The following is an 18,223-nucleotide window of genomic DNA, read 5'->3' on the forward strand; positions in this document are numbered from 1 at the left end:
AATGAACATATTCATATCTAATCAGAAACGTGGATTCATAGGAGTAAGGAAGGGTTCCTAGTCAACCAAGAGTCAAGTCAAGCCAGTCACTACCATATATGTAGACTTCATTAACCTAACATACTATTAGCCCACTTGGCAGAAATTTCCTGGAGCCAATTGCAATTTCCATGACTTTTGAACTGTAGACTATATTTACTAATTAATTCAAAGTTGACACATATATAAGACTTCCATACATCCAAGAATCAACCTTTCTGATTACATAAAATCAGCTTCAGATTCAGTTAGTCTATATGTAACTGCCAATTTCGGTGCTCTGTCAAATTATTCCCACATACACTTTTTCCCCTAACTGATGGAAAAATTCACTGTAACTGCTATGTACAGAAAGTATTCTCTTCTCTTCACAGTAGAAAGTGATAAACTTTATGTTATTAAACCCATCAATCATCTAGTTAGAAAGGTGCACATCCTTAAAATTACATAGAAGCATGGAAATTATGAATCAGAACTTTAAACTAAGATATTTACAAGAGGAGATACATTTGCCTGAGCTGTTTTGCCACATCAATCATTGTCGGCCTTTCTTCTGCTGATTCAGAGACACATTTTAAGACAAGCTCTGCAAGGACGTGCAGTTGCAGCTTGTTTCCAGAATATGATCCAAGAATCATGGGATCTACTATTTTGTTAAACCCATCTTCAATAAAATGCTTCATACTATTCTGTAAACTATATCCAACGGCAGTTCCAGGACAGGGAAGAACATTCACTTTCTCTCCAACGAAGACCTTGAGCAGAGAAACACCAAAACTACAAACATCACTTTTTTCACTAAATATACCATTTAATACGTACTCAGGTGCCAAATATTCATATGTCCCTTCCACTCTATCAGTTTGGATGTGGGGTTCACCTTCTGGAATAAAAACAGATAGTGAAAAATCAAACAATTTGGCAACATATTGTTCATGGAATACAACGTTGCTTAGTTTGATCATTCTAAACACAATGGGCCTAGGAAATCGAAAATGGAGATATGCGATTGCATTAGCAATCTCCATTGCAATCTTTAATCTATGTGTCAATAGTAATAGCTCAAAATGGGGTTCAAGAGGACGGTAAATACGATTGGTAAGAGTACCATACCCTGCAAATTCGAAAACTAGAATGGGAGTTTCAGTCTCTAAGCAACACCCGATCAACTTCAAAATATTTTTATGACTCATCAGTGATGCGAATACAATGCCATTGAAAGACCCTTGATAACCATCCAAGCTGCCTTTGGTTTGTTTGTATTTGTCTTCAAACTTCATAACAGAAATAGGGCCATCCTTCAGGAAACCTTTCTATAGTCTATAGTTACTATCTCTTGTAATAACATTTCCAGTGTCATAGTTGCTTGTTGCTGTCTTGAGTTCTTCAGCAGAGAAAGCACGGATTGGATTCCGTTTACCATTAAAGGAGGTAATCAACTCTCTTAGTAAAATTTCACCATTCTTCAAAAATGTTGGGTTATCTATCTCTTCCTGATGCTTTCTTGTCCTCAGAAAACAACTCATCGAACCTATCCACAATTCATCAAATGGTTTCACTATTTTCCTTTTCTGATGAACATCAATTATGTTAAGAACAAAATAGGAAATTTAACTTGAGATTGGAATTTATTTACAAGATCTTAAAATCTGCAGCAGAATTTATGAAACTACAGGACCAAAAGAAGTGGGTTATTTGCTTTCTGATCATTTACCAGATCATCAATATTTTCATCTTCTGGAAATTTACTTTGTTTCAAGCCTGAAAGTCTACTATTGTTCATGGAATACAACGTTGCTTAGTTTGATATAGAAAGCTCTGCAGCTCACGGTTGCATATAAAATGTGAAGCAAGATGAAAGAACATGATGAACATATATACAGTTTCTTACAAGTATGAAAGTCTTCCAAGTCAACCATGAGACAAGTCAATAATGGTTGGCTTGGGCTTCATTTAGGGGCCCATATTGTGGGACCATTCATCCCTGGTTGGTTTTGATTGTTTTTGAGAGTGTGCATATAAATAAGAACTGGGCCGACTTTGAAACTATTTATCATGGATTGGGTGTTTGTCAATTACCCAAAACATTAAAATCCCTAGACTTCAACGGTGAAGAGTTGATGTAGAATTTCAGAAAAAAAATAAAAAAATGGAAATTTCATAGTCTTGTAAAGCTTGCTCAGTTCAATGATTGGTTCAGCAAATTGACCAACTAGTCTTTATCACTTTGAATATGTCATGGTTGATCGGCAGGACCTCCATACCAGCTCTACTATAATAAAAAAACCACCTTTCTGTTTTATATATTTGTTCTGCTTCAGATTTTATCGACAAGTTATCTGATCAAACTCAAGCCTCTCCAGCTCTATCGATTGTGAAAGGGTCGGCCATCCGCAGGTAATTTAACATCCTCTTTTCTCAGCTGTTTTTTATTTTACATATGCTTCACATGTTCCATAGTTGTAAAGGTGAAAAAGTATTTCATGGAATTATGAACTGGTTAGAATGAACTGGTTTTGAATAATACTATACCAATAACTCTATGTCACAAATTTCTCACAACCCTGACATGACAGCTCGTAATTGGTCTATTCATAATGGGTCCCACATGAGTCTGCATGGATCCTACTAATTAATTGCGAGTTGATCAATTGCAAGTTTTCACGTCAGGTTGAGAGAGAAAATTTGTTAAAAATAATTGTTAGTATAGCATTACTTGTTGGTTTTTCAGAAAACAGTATAAGAAAAAGGTAGATGACACACCAAGCTTAAGGAATGGCGCAATTTTATTAGAGAAGTTGATTACCTCGTCTAATGGTAAACAAAATCCAATTAGAAGTTGTGGAATTTGTGGATACCCAACGAGTATAGGCTGGGGTGGAATTTGTGGACACCAAACGGATATAGGCTGGGATGGAATTTATGAATACCCAACAAGTATAGGCTAGGGTGGAATTTGTGAATACCTAGTGGAGTGGAATGTGTGAATAAACAGTGAGTATAGGCCGAGGTAGAATTTGTGAATACCCAGCAGGTATAGGCTGGGGTGGAAATTGTGGACACTCAATAGGTATAGGCTTGAGTAAGAATGGGTTTGGTGTTGGGAGATACATACTCAGCTTTGGTGATGGTTGCATCGGTTTATGAGATTTTTAATACGAATGATCCATGGCATTCAGAAAGCTGGTACGAGGGTGCGAATTTCTTGTTTGGCATGAGTTGGAACAATTTAAGGTTTTACGATATCCAAAAATTATATTGGGTTATTGTTGTATTATTAAGTGAGTGGTTATGTGCTGCATGACATGCAAACGGTTTTCCTCATGCATGTTTTTAAAGCTAAAAGTTATTTTCGTATATAAACTGTATTATCCACTCATTGGGCTTCCCAACTCACTGTTTTATGTTCCTTCCTCTATAGGATTGCATATAAGGTACGTAAGGTGCTTACTACATGCTTTCGGTTGGCCAAAAAACGCATGTTCATTGGCAAGATGCTTATACATGTTAGAGATCTCTAATACAATGTTTTATATAAATTGTTTTCTAAGATTCACGTTTTTCAGAATCACGTTTTGTGTTATACAACTATCATTAAAGTTTTTATGAAAGGAGTTTTATAAATTGTTTTCGAAAAATTTCACCCTCCTCTAAGGATCCTGAGTCCTGCGAAACGCTCAGATACGACGAGATAGGGATCACCCGGGAGAGGGTGTGACCATTTTTGTGTTATAATACTGTCATTAAAGTAAGTATATTTATTAGTGAGCCGGAACTGTACTGATCATGACTCTGAATGAAAAGGTATACTAGATCACATAACTGATGGTTAACAGGGAAGACTTTTTTATCATAGTAAGATAATAAATCTCGTGTATAGTTTTACCTGACACTGATATTTATTTTTTTATGAATTTCATATGTAGTAATCATCCTAAAATAATAATCATTTTTTGGAAGACTTCTATACCTCTTATTAAGAAACTATGTAATCAAGTTTTATGTTCTTTTTGCTTCAGATTTTGCATATTATAAGTCGATTAATCTCTCTCAAACTCAAGCCTAGCTAGCGAACATTCTCTTTACTGCGAAACCTGAATTGGCCGTCTGCAGGTTTGTAATTTACATATCTTGATGACTTGATCCATCTACGGTGGTTTACCTTACCAATTTCATGAAATATGACCCATTTTACATATCTTGATTTATTTCTACCCTTGAAGAGAAGTGTCTGAAAATATTTACTTCTTTTTTTTCTTTTTTCCTTCAATGGAGTTATTGAATTTCGTCGAATTCAATCTTTTCCCAGATAAGTGAACGTGCATAATAAGTTCTTGTATAAAGGATAACTTCATTTTTTTATTTTTCATATTTGTGAATAGGTTTAGATGGCTTGGATTTTCANTTTTTTTTTTTTTTTTGTCACATGATAATTGAACATGGGAAACAAAGGGATAGAGTAAACAAATAATTTATCTAATAAAATACACCTATTTATTTTGTTTTAACATTTTTTTTTCTTAATTTTATGATTTGCATCTTTTATATTATTATTTTTAACTATTATTATAATTAAAAAATATTTTTCTCTGATCTAAACACTTATTATTTTTATTTTATTGGATAAAATTATATTATTATAACTGATGGGAACTGTACTGATCATGACTCTGCATGAAAAGGTAGACTTAGATCACATAACTGATGGTTGACAGGGGAAGACTTCTGTACCTCTTAGTAAGAAGCTATGTAATCCAAGTTTCTTTCTGTATATGTTATGTTCTTTCTGCTTCAGATTTTGCATATTATAAGTCCATTAATCTCTCTCAAACTCAAGCCTAGCTAGCCAACGTTCTCTTTACTGCCGGAATTGGCCGTCTGCAGGTATGTAATTTACATATCTTGATCTTTCTGCGGTGGTTTACCTTACCAGAATTCAATCTTTTCCCAGATAAGTGAACCTGCATGATAAGTTCTTGTATGAGGGATCACTTCATTTGTTTATTTTTCGTATTTGTGAATAGGTTTAGATGGCTTGGATTTTCAGAAGAAGAAGAAACTGTGAGGACAAGGTAGACAACATCAATCTTTTAAAGAATGGGGAAAAGTTTTTAGAAATGTTGATTACCTCTTGTAATGGTAAATATAATCCAGTTAGGGGTTTTTCTGCTAGTGAGCTCAAGATAGCAACAAACAACTACGACTTCCAAAAAGTTGTAACATATGGCAGATTCCATAAATTGTTCAAAAGTTTTCTTCAGAATCGTCCAGTTTTTGTCTTGAAGTTTGAAGGAAGTAAAGGGTACCAATATTGTTTCAACAACATTGTATTTGTGTCACAAATACGCCACAAAAATGTTTTGAAGTTGATCGGATGTTGCTTAGAGACCGAAATTCCCATTCTAGTGTTTGAATCTGTACAATATGGCACTCTTGCCGATCTTATCCATAATCCTGATCATAAACTCCAGGTTGATCCTTTGTTGTTGAAGCATAGGTTAAAAATAGCCACGTAAATTGCCAATGCGATTACAAATCTTCACATTGGCTTCCCCAGGCCAGTCGTTTTTAAAGATATAAATCCATCACATATCTTATTGGATGAACAATATGTTGCCAAACTCTTCGACTTTTCGGTGAGCGAATCGATTCCAGAAGGTGAAACCCACATTAAAGATGATGTAGTGATGGGTACAATCGGGTTTGTTGCCCCTGAGTATTATGCTACATTTGATTATAATGAGAAATGCGATGTTTATAGTTTTGGCGCATTGCTACTTGAGCTTTTGACTGGACATAAAATCCTTGATCTTGCTCGTCTTGCGAGGAAGGATGATTGCATAATGTTGGATTATGTGAAGAAACATATTCAAATGGTAAATCCTGAAATTGGTGGAGATGGATCGAATCCTGAGAAAGAGAAGCAATTGCTGAGTACTCTTGTACAACTTATTTCGAAATGTATCAGCAGAATAGCAGAAGATAGGCCAACAATGATGGATGTGGCTAAACAACTAAGGCAAATGTATCTAGCTGGTGCTGTTGCTGCTGCTTAGTGTTCTAACTTTGTATTCATGATTAGGAATAGTTTCTCAAGTTTTATGTAATCTTATCAATGATTTGTCTGTGGATCTTTCCAATGTGTTGATACAGTTTCACTTTAAATTTTACATGTTCAAAGGCCTTATTATTTCAGGAAGTCTTATATGAAGTTGATTAAGAATTGTACAAGGGTCTTCTCTCCATCATTATAGTTTCAAACTATAAGTCAATATATTAACTTTACCCTTATATAATATTCATAAATATAAACCATGCAAATACTCAACACATTCACTCTCAGTAATTGTTTTCTTTAGGCCACCATGTTTGACTCCTTTGAGCCACAGGATCAATATCGATGATGGAAATTTCCTGGAAGCCAACTTTTCTCCCAACTTTTTATAAATATGTAGACTACATGCTACAATTTCGTGGTTGACAAGGAAGGCATCCATACTTGTGATCAGAAACTACACTTCTGGTTATATATATGTTCATTCATTAATCTGCTTCAAATTTTATATTTAAGTGTCAATTGCAGAGAGCTTTGTCTCNTTTACATGTTCAAAGGCCTTATTATTTCAGGAAGTCTTATATGAAGTATTAAGAATTGTACAAGGGTCTTCTCTCCATCATTATAGTTTCAAACTTTAAGTCAATATATTAACTTTACCCTTATATAAGTTTCATAAGTATAAACCACGCAAATACTCAACACATTCACTCTCAAGAATTGTTTTCTTTAGGCCACCATGTTTGGCTTTGCAGCTCACAGTTGCATATAAAATGTGAAGCAAAATGAAAGAACATGAACATATACATATACAGTTTCTTACAAGTATGGAAGTCTTTCAATTCAACCATGAGACAAGTCAAGAATGGTTGGCTCGGGCTTTCATTTAGGAGGCCCCTATTCTGAGACCATTCATCCCTGGTTGGTTTTGGTTGTTTTTGAGAGTGTACATAAAAATAAGAACTGGGCCTACTTTGAAATTATTTATCATGGATTGGGTGTTTTGTTAATTACCCAAAACTAATTACGCAATCCATTAAAACCCGAAGACTTCAACCATCAGGGAAAGAGCAGCAATTGCAGCCTTTTATAGACCTTATCTTTCAATGTCTAAACACACCAGAAGAGGGGCCAACGATGATTGATGTGGCAAAGCTTCTCAGACGAATACGTAAGTTTTGTTAAGTCTCAACTTGGTAGTTAAAATATCTTAAACTTTCACTTGAGTTGAGGGTGTATGAGTGCCTTCCTTGTTTGTGGACTCCTGGAAATATTCACAGCATGTAAATTCCTTTCATGCATAGACGTAATTCCGTCTTGTTTAATTGAATTTTGAAACAGTAGGACCATGAGATGTGCAGAATTGAAATACTAACAAAGCACATAAGAGGACACATATAAACAAGTTATATATATCAGCAAAACGAGAAGACTTACGAATTTCTCGTCTTGGCCGATTAACAACAATTGATTCTTGTTGAGGTGCTTAGGAAGAATCCTCCTCTTCATGACTCCTCCATCATAGGAGTTTCATTTTCAACATTTTTGATTGGGCTAACTGATGTTGTTTCAAACTCCACTTGTTGCTTATATATATATATATATATATATGGTGATTGGGGTTCGGACGAGTTTGTATGCTCTCAACTAATCCTTGGAATTTATTGAATATCCTACAAACCTAATGCACCAAGTAAATCACGAATGTGGTAGGTAGTCACTTGATGGGACTCGAACACAAGACCTCTAGCTAGTTTTTGATGACAAATATGATATTGAAATCAAGCACAAGCAATAAATGTAACACTTAATTTACCTAGCCTTTACAAACATTAGACAATTGCCTTAATTTTCTTTTAAGCATGTTTATATCTAGAAGATTGTAAAATGAATGACCTTGGTAATGTTTAAAAATTCAATGGGATAATGAGCAGATAAAATTTTATTTAAAGCATAAATCAGAGAATTTATTAAAATATGGTGTAAGAAATAGAAGATTGTCAAAGTGCTTACTCATAAGTGATGGTATATGGGTAATCATGGAGTTTGGTGGATTAAATGAGGAAATTGAATGTTGATGTTAATGAAATGACATGTGATAGGACATAGGAGGGTTCTATTTGTAATTAAGAAACATATTGAGAATGATACGTTTGATAAGATGGTAAATCCTGAAATTGGTGGAGATGGATCAAATCCTGAGAAAGAGAAGCAATTGCTGAGTACTCTTGTACAACTTATTTCGAAAGCAGAAGATAGGCCAACAATGATGGATGTGGCTAAACAACTAAGGCAAATGTATCTAGCTGGTGCTGTTGCTGCTGCTGCTGCTTAGTGTTCTAACTTTGTATTCATGATTAGGAATAGTTTCTCAAGTTTTATGTAATCTTATCAATGATTTGTCTGTGGATCTTTCCAATGTGTTGATACAGTTTCACTTTAAATTTTACATGTTCAAAGGCCTTATTATTTCAGGAAGTCTTATATGAAGTTGATTAAGAATTGTACAAGGGTCTTCTCTCCATCATTATAGTTTCAAACTATAAGTCAATATATTAACTTTACCCTTATATAATATTCATAAGTATAAACCATGCAAATACTTAACACATTCACTCTTAGTAATTGTTTTCTTTAGGCCACCATGTTTTGACTCCTTTGAGCCACAGGGTCAATATCGATGATGGAAATTTCCTGGAAGCCAACTTTTCTCGCAACTTTTTATGAATATGTAGACTACATGCTACAATTTCGTGGTTGACAAGGAAGGCATCCATACTTCTGATCAGAAACTACACTTCTGGTTATATATATGTTCATTCATTAATCTGCTTCAAATTTTATATTTAAGTGTCAATTGCAGAGAGCTTTGTCTCAAAATCAGCCCTCGCAAGCATTTTCTTTAGTTCATTCTTGTTCAATTACACACAGGTACATATTCTCTTTATCTGCTGCGTTTCCTTAGTATGTCTATCTGTGTATAAATTTACTTTCATTAATAATTAAATATATGTAGTTGACTGATATACAAGACCTCCTTACTTCCAAGAAACACCGCTTCTAGTTCTAGTCATGTAAAATCAGCTTCAGATTCAGTTTATTTATATATATATGTAAGTGCCAATTGCGGAGTTCTCTCAAATTCATTGTTCTGTTTTCTTCATCTCTATCCTTGAATTAGCCATTAACAGGTACATAAACCTTTTAGCATGACTGTTGTAAATATTTACTGTAACTGCTATGTGTGAATTCTTATACTGTAGTTAGCATATTTTCCCTTTTCTTTACATTAGACAGTGATCTTCTTGGTTGAGAAGAATCTTGTAATTTCCTTGCAAACAGATGAAACAGTTAGAACTATAGCCAGTTTTATGTGTATACATTAATATATTTATTGGGGTTTTAGACAGGTTATAGATGACTTCGTGCCTGAGGAAAAGAAATAAGTTGCAAAACACAGATGAATCAGTATTGTTGATGAAGAACTGCCAAATTTTGCTGGAAAAGTTGATTACCTCTTGTAATGGTAAATGTAATCTTATTTGCGGTTTCTCTGCTTACGAGCTCAAGAATGCAACAGACAACTATGCCCTACAGAAAAGTTATAAGAGATGGATATGTCTATAAATTGTATAAAGGTGTTCTGCAAGACCACACAGTTTCTATTATGAAGTTCAATGACATTCTGGATGGTTGCGAAGATTGTTTCAATAACATTGCATTTTCATCGCGGATGAGTAGCTACAAAAATGTTTGAAGTTGATTGGATGCTGCTTAAAGACTCGAATTCCAATTCTGGTTTTTGAACCTGTGCAGTTTGGCACTCTTGCTGATCATATTTATCATCAACCCCATTTATCATCAACCCCATTTTGTGCCTTTAGTATTGTCAGAAAAGCTCAAAATTGCAATGGGGATAACTAATGCAGTTGCATGTCTCCATTTTGGATTCCCCAGGCCTATTGTGTTTTGAAATATCAAACCATCAAGAATCTTTGTCAATGAAAATTATGTTGCCAAACTGTTTGATTTTTCACTTGCTGTGACTATTCCAGAAGGTGAAACCCACATAAATGATGCAGTGGTAGCAACAGTGGGATATATTGCTCCAGAGTACATGATTACAGGTGATTGCAATGAGAAATGCGATGTTTATAGTTTTGGTATATTACTTCTTGAGCTTTTGACAAGACAAACAGTATATGATCCTTCGCGCAGCAAAAATGGAGCTGATTATTGGTTATTGAATCATGCGATGAAATTCATTGAAGATGATAAGTTTGTGGAGGTAGTAGATCCCATCCTTCTTAAAGACAAATCATGTCCTATAAAAGAGAAGCTATTACAAGCTTTGACAGAGCTTATTCTTAAATGTGTTTGTGAATCAGCTGAAGACAGACCAACAATGATTGATGTGGCAAAACAACTTAGGCAAATGTATCAATTGTCCAGTTAAAATGATAGTTAATGTGCTTTTTTATGTTCCTAGCTAGTTAATTAGAAGTACTGAAGTTAATGTATCAGGGATTCGTGAACTGGTTAGATGATTTTAATTTTCAGAAGTTGATTACTTCTTTTAATAGTAGATATAATCCATTTAGTACTGGTTTCTGCTGATGAGCTCAAGAGAGCAACAAACAATTTGCAACATAAGAAGATCCCTGCAGAATCGTCTGATCTCTGTTATGAAGTTTGTACGAAGCAGGACAAATGAGTATTGTTCTAACAACATTGTATTTGCATCACAAATAAGGCACAAAAATGTTTTGAAGTTGATTGGATATTGCTTAAAGACTGAAACTCCCATTCTTGTTTCTGAATCTGTGAGAAATGGTACTCTTGCTGATCGTTTTTATGGTCGTCATCAACCCCATTTTGAGCCTTTACTATTGAAAGATAGGTAAAAATGTTGCAATGGAGATTGCTAATGCAAAAAATCTAATCTAGTAAGTGGTTTATCTGCTGAAGAAGATAGTAATACAATGTATAGAGAGTCATAATATATGGGAAAGATCAATAAACAAGAAAGGTGTACATCCTTAAATTACATAGAGCAAGTTTAAACTGTCTTACTTCAGTGAGCCTATACATTTGCCTGAGCTGCTTCGCCACATCAATCATTGTTGGCTTTTCTTCTTCTGAGACAGAGATCCATTTTAAGGTTAGCACTGCAAGGGCTTGCATTTGCAGCTTATTCCCAGAATATGGTCCATCTCCAAGAATTATGAGATCCACTATCTTATCAAACTCATCTTCAAGAATTATAAATTATACAAATTTTATTTTAACTGTCTAAAAGGGTATTTATGAAAAACCATATTAGAATTTTCTGTGCCTACATCAGAAGTATGGAAGTCTTCTAGTCAACCATAAGTGAAGTCAATCCCACTCGACAGAAATTTCCTTGCAATTTCCATGACTTTTTAAAATGTAGACTGTAAGACTTCTATATTTCCAAATAACAACCAGCTCTCTGGTTATATAAAATCAGCTTCAGGTTCATCTTTTTATGTGTAAGTATCAATCTTGGAGCTATCTCAAATCATTCCTCAGTTTTCTTCATCTCAACACGTGAACAGGTACATTAACTTTTCCCACCGACTGATGTAAAAATTTACTGTAACTGTATAGCAAATGTTTTCTCTTTTCTTCACATTAGACAGTGATCTTGGTTGAGATCTATCTTTTAATTTCCTTACAAACAGTGATCTTGGTTGAGATCTATCTTTTAACTGTTAACCAACTACTTTTATCACTTTGAATATGTCATGGTTGATCGGCAGGACTTCCATACCACCTCTGCCATAATAAAAAATCCACCTCTCTGTTTTATATATTTGTTCTGCTTCAGATTTTATCGACAAGTTATCTGCTCAAACTCAAGCCTCTCCAGCTCCGTCTATTGTGAAAGGTCCGGCCATCCGCTGGTAATTTAACATCCTCAGTTGTTTCTTATGAGCAATGACAATATTTACAATTTTTTTTTTTTTAATTTACATATGCTTCACTTGTTCCATAGTTGTAAAAGTGAAAAAGTATTTTATGGAATTATGAACAGGTTAGAATGAATTGGTTTTTCAGCAGAAGAAAGGATAAGAAAAAGGTAGATGGCAAACCATTCTTAAGGAATGGCGCAATTTTATTAGAGAAGTTGATTACCTCGTCTAATGGTAAACAAAATCCAATTAGAAGTTTCTCCATTGAAGAGCTCAAGAGGGCAACGAATAACTACCAGATACAGAAACTTATACCAGGTCATGCTTATCACCTTAAGTTTTACAAAGGCTTCCTAGATCGCCTTATTTTTGTTATGAAGTATATAGAGCCTCAAACACAATATTCTGTACAAAACTTTTGCTTTAACAACATTGTATTTGCATCAAAAATAAGCCACAAAAATATTTTGAAGTTCATCGGATGCTGCTTGGAGACTGAAATTCCCATTCTAGTTTTTGAATGGGTAGAAAATTACTCTCTTGATGATCATATTCACCGCCGTCATGAACTCAATTCTGAGCCTTTACTATGGAGGCATAGGTTGAAGATTGCAATGGAAATCGCTAATGCAGTGGCATATATTCACTTTGGACTCCCCAGACCAATTGTTTTTAGAGACATCAAGCCTTCAAATATCTTGTTAGATGAACATTTTGTTTCTAAACTCAATAATTTTTCATTATCAGCTCCTATTCCAGAAGGTGAAACCCACATAAGAAATGATCCACTAACTAGGCTAGTGGATTACATTGCACCAGAGTCCTTTCATACAAATGAATGTGACGAGAAGTGCGATGTTTATAGTTTCGGTATAGTACTACTTGAGCTTTTCACTGGACAGAAAATCCGTCGTCTTGTGGGAGAAGATGAACATTTTACAATATTAATGGACTGTATGGTGAAGCACATCGGAGATAATATTACAGTTCGATATTTTTGGGCTACCTACGTGAAGAAACATGTTGACAACAATACATTTAATGAGATAGTAGATCCTATTATTACCGGAGAAGGATCATATCATGGGAAAGAGCAGCAGTTGCAGGCTTTTATAGATCTTATCTTTCGATGTCTAAAGACACCAGAAGAAAGACCAACGATGATTGATGTGGCAAAGCAACTCAGGCAAATTTATCGATCTGCTATAAATTAATTATGTCTTTTTGAGGATGGCGCCTCTATATATGTTGTTGGTAGTTCACGTCTTCATTTCCCAATGTAGAAGTTGTAATCTTAATGTATTATACACAGAAGTAAATTAGTAATGATCAGTGCCACTCTTTTTCTTTATGATGTCTTGCTCTATATAACTCCAAACCACGTTGGTTATCGTTTACATATGAGAGCCAACCTTTAAGAATATTCAAACTTCAACGCTAAACACTGCTCCAAATCAATTAATGCATCCAAGGTTACAATTAATTCTCATTATAACATGAAGCATACAAAGTCCAAAGTTATATGTCCATAAAAAAAGCTTTGGCAAAATCGTTATACGGTGAAAGCTTCTATGATGATTCATTGTAACTCGGCCATGTAGACTTTTTGTCATCATCTGATCTGTTTAACCCACGGGGAAGATTTGCATATTAACCACCCTTGGGTGGCCAAGTGGTTGAATAGCGATTCACCTTAATTGTTAATAGGGATAACTACTGAAGGTTTACATGGCCATCAACTTTAGGGTCCCAAGATTAGTTAAGGTACATACAAGCTGGTCCGAACACCCCAGTTACAAAATTTAAGAAAAAAAAAAAAAAAGAAGATTTGCATATTTCCAGGAAAACGTCTCTTGCCATATCTAATCATTGTCAGAAGCCTAATTCTTCTTACGATCGTTCAGTAAAGCTTATTGAAAAGGGATTCAGTTGATCGGTTTATTTTTCACGCCTAGCAAGTCTATATATAGCAATATGTTTCTCCTGTATTATTTTTAGTTTTAGTTTTGTTCTGGTTAATATGCTTCATATGTTCCATAGATAGAGAAGTGAAGGTATTTCACGGAATTCTGAACAGGTTAATTAGAATGAGTTGGTTTTTCCGGAGAAGAAATGACTCGGAAAAGATAGATAATCATAACGCAGCATTATTAAGGAATGGCGCAGTTTTATTAGAGAGGCTAATTACGTCTGCAGGTAATGTTAGACGTAATCCAGTTACTAATTTCTCAGCTGAAGAGTTCAAGATAGCTTTCCTGATGACAAATCATAATGACTTTGATTTGTACAAAGCTTCCGTGAATCGTCCAGTTATTGTCATGAAATACAAAGCTGTTGAATCGCCGCAAGAAGCAGATGCCTCTAATGAAGCTGTAGAAAATTCTTCAGGAAATGCAACTGAGAGTCGAGCTTGTTCTTCAAAAGCTGGTGAATGATCTACTGAGGAATGGGTGCATAATCTTGATAATATGCCTCATGTAGAACAATGTGCTTGAAGAAACATCCTGAAAATAATGCATTCAATGAGATAGTAGATTCTATGACTATCAGAGGAGGATCAAATCCTGAAAAAGAGAAACAAAACTTATTTAATACCAAGCTGGTTTGGATAGAACTCATCCCAAAAAACTAAATCAAAGGAAGAGAAAACTCAACCACATATATATACCACAGAGCAGGATCCAAACCCAACAAGGACCCACCATCGGCCCCCAGGCAAGACCGCTCTAATATCATAAAATATTTTTCTTGGGTAGAACTCACTTTCAAAAGTTAGTTCAAGTACAGTATAATCTTGACTTAGTTTTGATTTCTCTATTTTCTTAAGAATACCATTCTTTCTATTTGTATTGGTTGTTTGGATTTACATTCGCTACATAGAAGAGAGAAAACTTTCTCTTCTGTGTTGTCAGGTTATGAAAAAACAGAGAAAATTGTTTGAAATCTATACTGTTATCTATGAAACATCTTGAAGCCATCCAGTTCTGGGCAAGGATTATGAGATTAATTAATGAATTCCAGTAATTGTTATATAAATTAATTTGATTTTTGGTTTGGTTTAGTCATGAACGAAGTAGAAACAGTAGCGAGAACAAAACAACAATAAAGCAAATCACAGATAATAAACACCGAGAAAATAACGTGCGCGAGTTACCATGGTTCACCCAATATGAGCTATGTCCAGCCGAGTCAATATTATTACAATATTTCCTCACCTCTCTCTCGTTTACAATGAATAAATTACCCTATGATTTACTATCACATTCATAATAAAAGAAAAATATGTTTATATACTAATTTTAAGTGACAATACCTAATTTTACAATTATTCATATTCCTTAGCCCAACCCAACGAAGAATTAATAACTTAAAGAAATTCTATAACGGTTATACATGGAAGAGGTTCAAACTGTCTACAGGCCTGAGAGTGTTGCGTAACTCATTAATGCTGAAATAATCGGCAACTCCAACGAGTTAAAGTACTTAAAAGTAGATTTATCATGAGTAGTCTTGTCAATTGGAAAACAGAGGCAAAAACAAAAGAGTACTATTGACCAGTGCCCATTGGAAATTTATGAACTGTGAGGACCACCATGTTTGCTCATCAAAAAAGCTGAAACTTTTTATTTTTTACTTCTAGGATGCTCATGCATCTCTCTTCAATAAGAGAGCATGTAAATGCCATACATCATGTTACTACAAATATACAAAGACTGTTACCAATATACAAACATAAAGCATGTAAAAAAAACTGATAATTTTAATTATATGTGCTTTTGACACTGATAATAAAATATTAGAAGAAAAGATTTTACAGTTTTCAATACAAAAAGTTTTTGTTGTTTAGTGTTAGTCGGTTAATGAAATCCGTATTTTAAAAAATACGTGGATCCTTTTTTCAAATGAAACTGAAGAATTTAATACTAAACTATTTCGCACAAAAAAATAAAATTAAATAAATCTTTTTTTTTTTTATATCAAATGGACATATATCTCACCAATAAAAAAATATTTATACATAGTATATATAAGAGAAAAGTGATAAAATGGGAATTGCAAAATCACACCGATGTATATATTGAATTACATAAGCTCTATTTTAGAAACCAGAATGGATCAGCTTGTCCAGCTTCTCCAGTCCGATTCAGGTTTTATATTTGTAATATTTTAAAATTATAAGGGTTAATTTGTAATTTCATAAGGGTGTTTTGAAGATATGTCAAAAGTTTAAGGATTAATTGGTAATTTTTTGAGATATTTTTAAATAAAAAAAATTTAGGGACTAATTTAAACTTTTTAGGGGAATTTTTTAATATATTAGAATTTAAGGGATTAATAGTAATATTTTAAAAATAAAATTATCGTTCATGTTATGGATTCAACCGATTGACCTGTGACCCGAGCAACAAAACGGGTTGCCTTTTGATCCAGGTTTTAAAACAATGAACATAAGTGACATATAAATAATAAGTTTCTACAAGTTGAAACCATAATGAGAAGTGCTTCCATTTGGTGTATGTGTTTTGGAGGAATGCTTCCAAAAAAAGCATTTTCAAACCCCAAGTTTATTTCTTTTTTTGACTTTTTAAGTTTAAATTTTGAGTTATTTAAACTTATAAGATGTTTAATAGACTTTATAAATAAATTAAAATATCCGTGTAAACTGATATAAATGTCTTGATTAATTAAAAAATAGTAATAATATAAGTTGATGGCTGTTTGTACTCCAAAACTAAAGTCACAAACAAGATGGGGTTCGTGTTTAGTAGTAATGATTGTGAAAGAGACACAACTAGAAATTGTTTGTGAGTTTAATGATTAGATTGGAATCTCATTCTTCTATTAAGGGGGCCTAATCAGGCGTCTCTTCTTGTCCTCTAACCAACACACCATTTCCCACTTGAATTTACTCCCTACCACTCATTTTCATTATAAATATCACTTTTTTTTTTATTTTTTTAAATTAATTTAAAAATTAAATTCATTAAATGCCCATGTTTCCATGCGTTTTGCTCGAGGTTTAGCTTACTTTAACTACTGACAGAGCAATAAAACATTAACAGAGGCAAAAAAAAAAAAAAAAAATTGAGGGGGGTCACCAGCCCCCACTCATGACCATGAAAAGAAAACATGGTAATTTATATGAGAGAGTTTGTATAAAAATTTTGTATATAATGTATTATCCATTTAAATTAATTATTGCACTAAAATCATTTACCAAAATTAAATTGATGAAATGTCCGTGTTTAAAGTGGTCTTAATATAAATAATTTCAACATACTTTCCTCGAAGTTTAGTTATATACATGGATTAGCTTAAGTACATACAAACCCAAAAATTAATTTTGAAGAAAGTAAATTAAAAAAATTATTTAATATAAAATAAGAGAAAAGTAAATATTTATATGAAGAGAAAATTTTGAGTGGGGTCACCAGCCCCCACTCACGACTATGAAAGGAATACCCATGTTTTTTGAAAAAAAAAAAAAAAAACTATAATAATCATAAACTTTATTTATAGCTAGATATACTGGTATACAGAGTATTTTGTACTAAACATCATGGTTAAAAAGAAAAATATTTATAGTAAAAGTTATGTAATGTTATATATGGTCGGTTTTAGATAGTGGTGGTAGTTTTTGACATGATCCACTAATATTTGAGGAATATGATGTCATTTGAGTGGGTTAGGATTGATTTTAATTGTATTCGTGCCGACAAACTTAACTCATTTGTTAACCATGTGTTTGAGTAAATAATTCGTAACCTGTGAACCGGTTTAATGACTTTATTGATTGTGTATGACATAATTGTATGTTTATGGCACGGTGAATATTAGCTAATTCTCATGTCAAAAATATTTACTAATGACACGATTAATAATTAGGTTGAACAAATTAAACGTATCATAAACGAGTTAAAAGAATCACATATGCATAACCGTATTAAATAATTGAGTGATACTGCAACACGGTCATGTCTCAATTATCAAACAAGTTATGCTCATCACATTTGTGTTGCCTATTTAATAATCGTGTCATATCATATTACGATCTCTAACATAAATAATTAAATGATTGTATTTGATTTAGCTAAAATTTAATTATTTCTTTGTTCATTACAACACAAGTTCAACTCGTTAACTCTTGTATCAATCAATTATAAGACGAGTATATATCACAATTGATCTCGAA

The 18,223-nt window shown here is 33.5% G+C and overlaps 3 protein-coding genes and 1 pseudogene across 3 annotated transcripts; 3 read left to right on the plus strand and 1 right to left on the minus strand.

Moving 5' to 3' along the window:
* Nucleotides 1-530: 530 nt before the first annotated feature.
* On the minus strand, nt 531-1,822 carry LOC116141505 (inactive serine/threonine-protein kinase At1g67470-like). The gene is made up of 3 exons (XM_031427011.1): nt 1,754-1,822; nt 1,370-1,610; nt 531-1,153 (listed from the first exon to the last, which is right to left on the minus strand). Exons 1-3 carry the CDS (start codon nt 1,820-1,822, stop codon nt 531-533), a joined length of 933 nt encoding a protein of 310 aa, XP_031282871.1.
* Nucleotides 1,823-4,793: 2,971 nt separating this feature from the next.
* Nucleotides 4,794-6,229, plus strand: LOC116141470 (annotated as a pseudogene).
* Nucleotides 6,230-9,511: 3,282 nt separating this feature from the next.
* LOC116141506 (somatic embryogenesis receptor kinase 1-like) lies at nt 9,512-10,550 on the plus strand. The gene is made up of 2 exons (XM_031427012.1): nt 9,512-9,620; nt 10,150-10,550. The coding sequence occupies exons 1-2, from the start codon at nt 9,512-9,514 to the stop codon at nt 10,548-10,550; spliced, it is 510 nt and encodes a 169-aa protein (XP_031282872.1).
* Nucleotides 10,551-12,644: 2,094 nt separating this feature from the next.
* LOC116141507 (non-functional pseudokinase ZED1-like) lies at nt 12,645-14,465 on the plus strand. The gene is made up of 2 exons (XM_031427014.1): nt 12,645-13,216; nt 14,075-14,465. The coding sequence occupies exons 1-2, from the start codon at nt 12,645-12,647 to the stop codon at nt 14,463-14,465; spliced, it is 963 nt and encodes a 320-aa protein (XP_031282874.1).
* The last annotated feature ends 3,758 nt before the right edge of the window (nt 14,466-18,223 follow it).

The sequence above is a fragment of the Pistacia vera genome, unplaced genomic scaffold (genome assembly GCF_008641045.1).
Source record: "Pistacia vera cultivar Batoury unplaced genomic scaffold, PisVer_v2 Contig4, whole genome shotgun sequence".
NCBI lineage: Eukaryota > Viridiplantae > Streptophyta > Magnoliopsida > Sapindales > Anacardiaceae > Pistacia > Pistacia vera.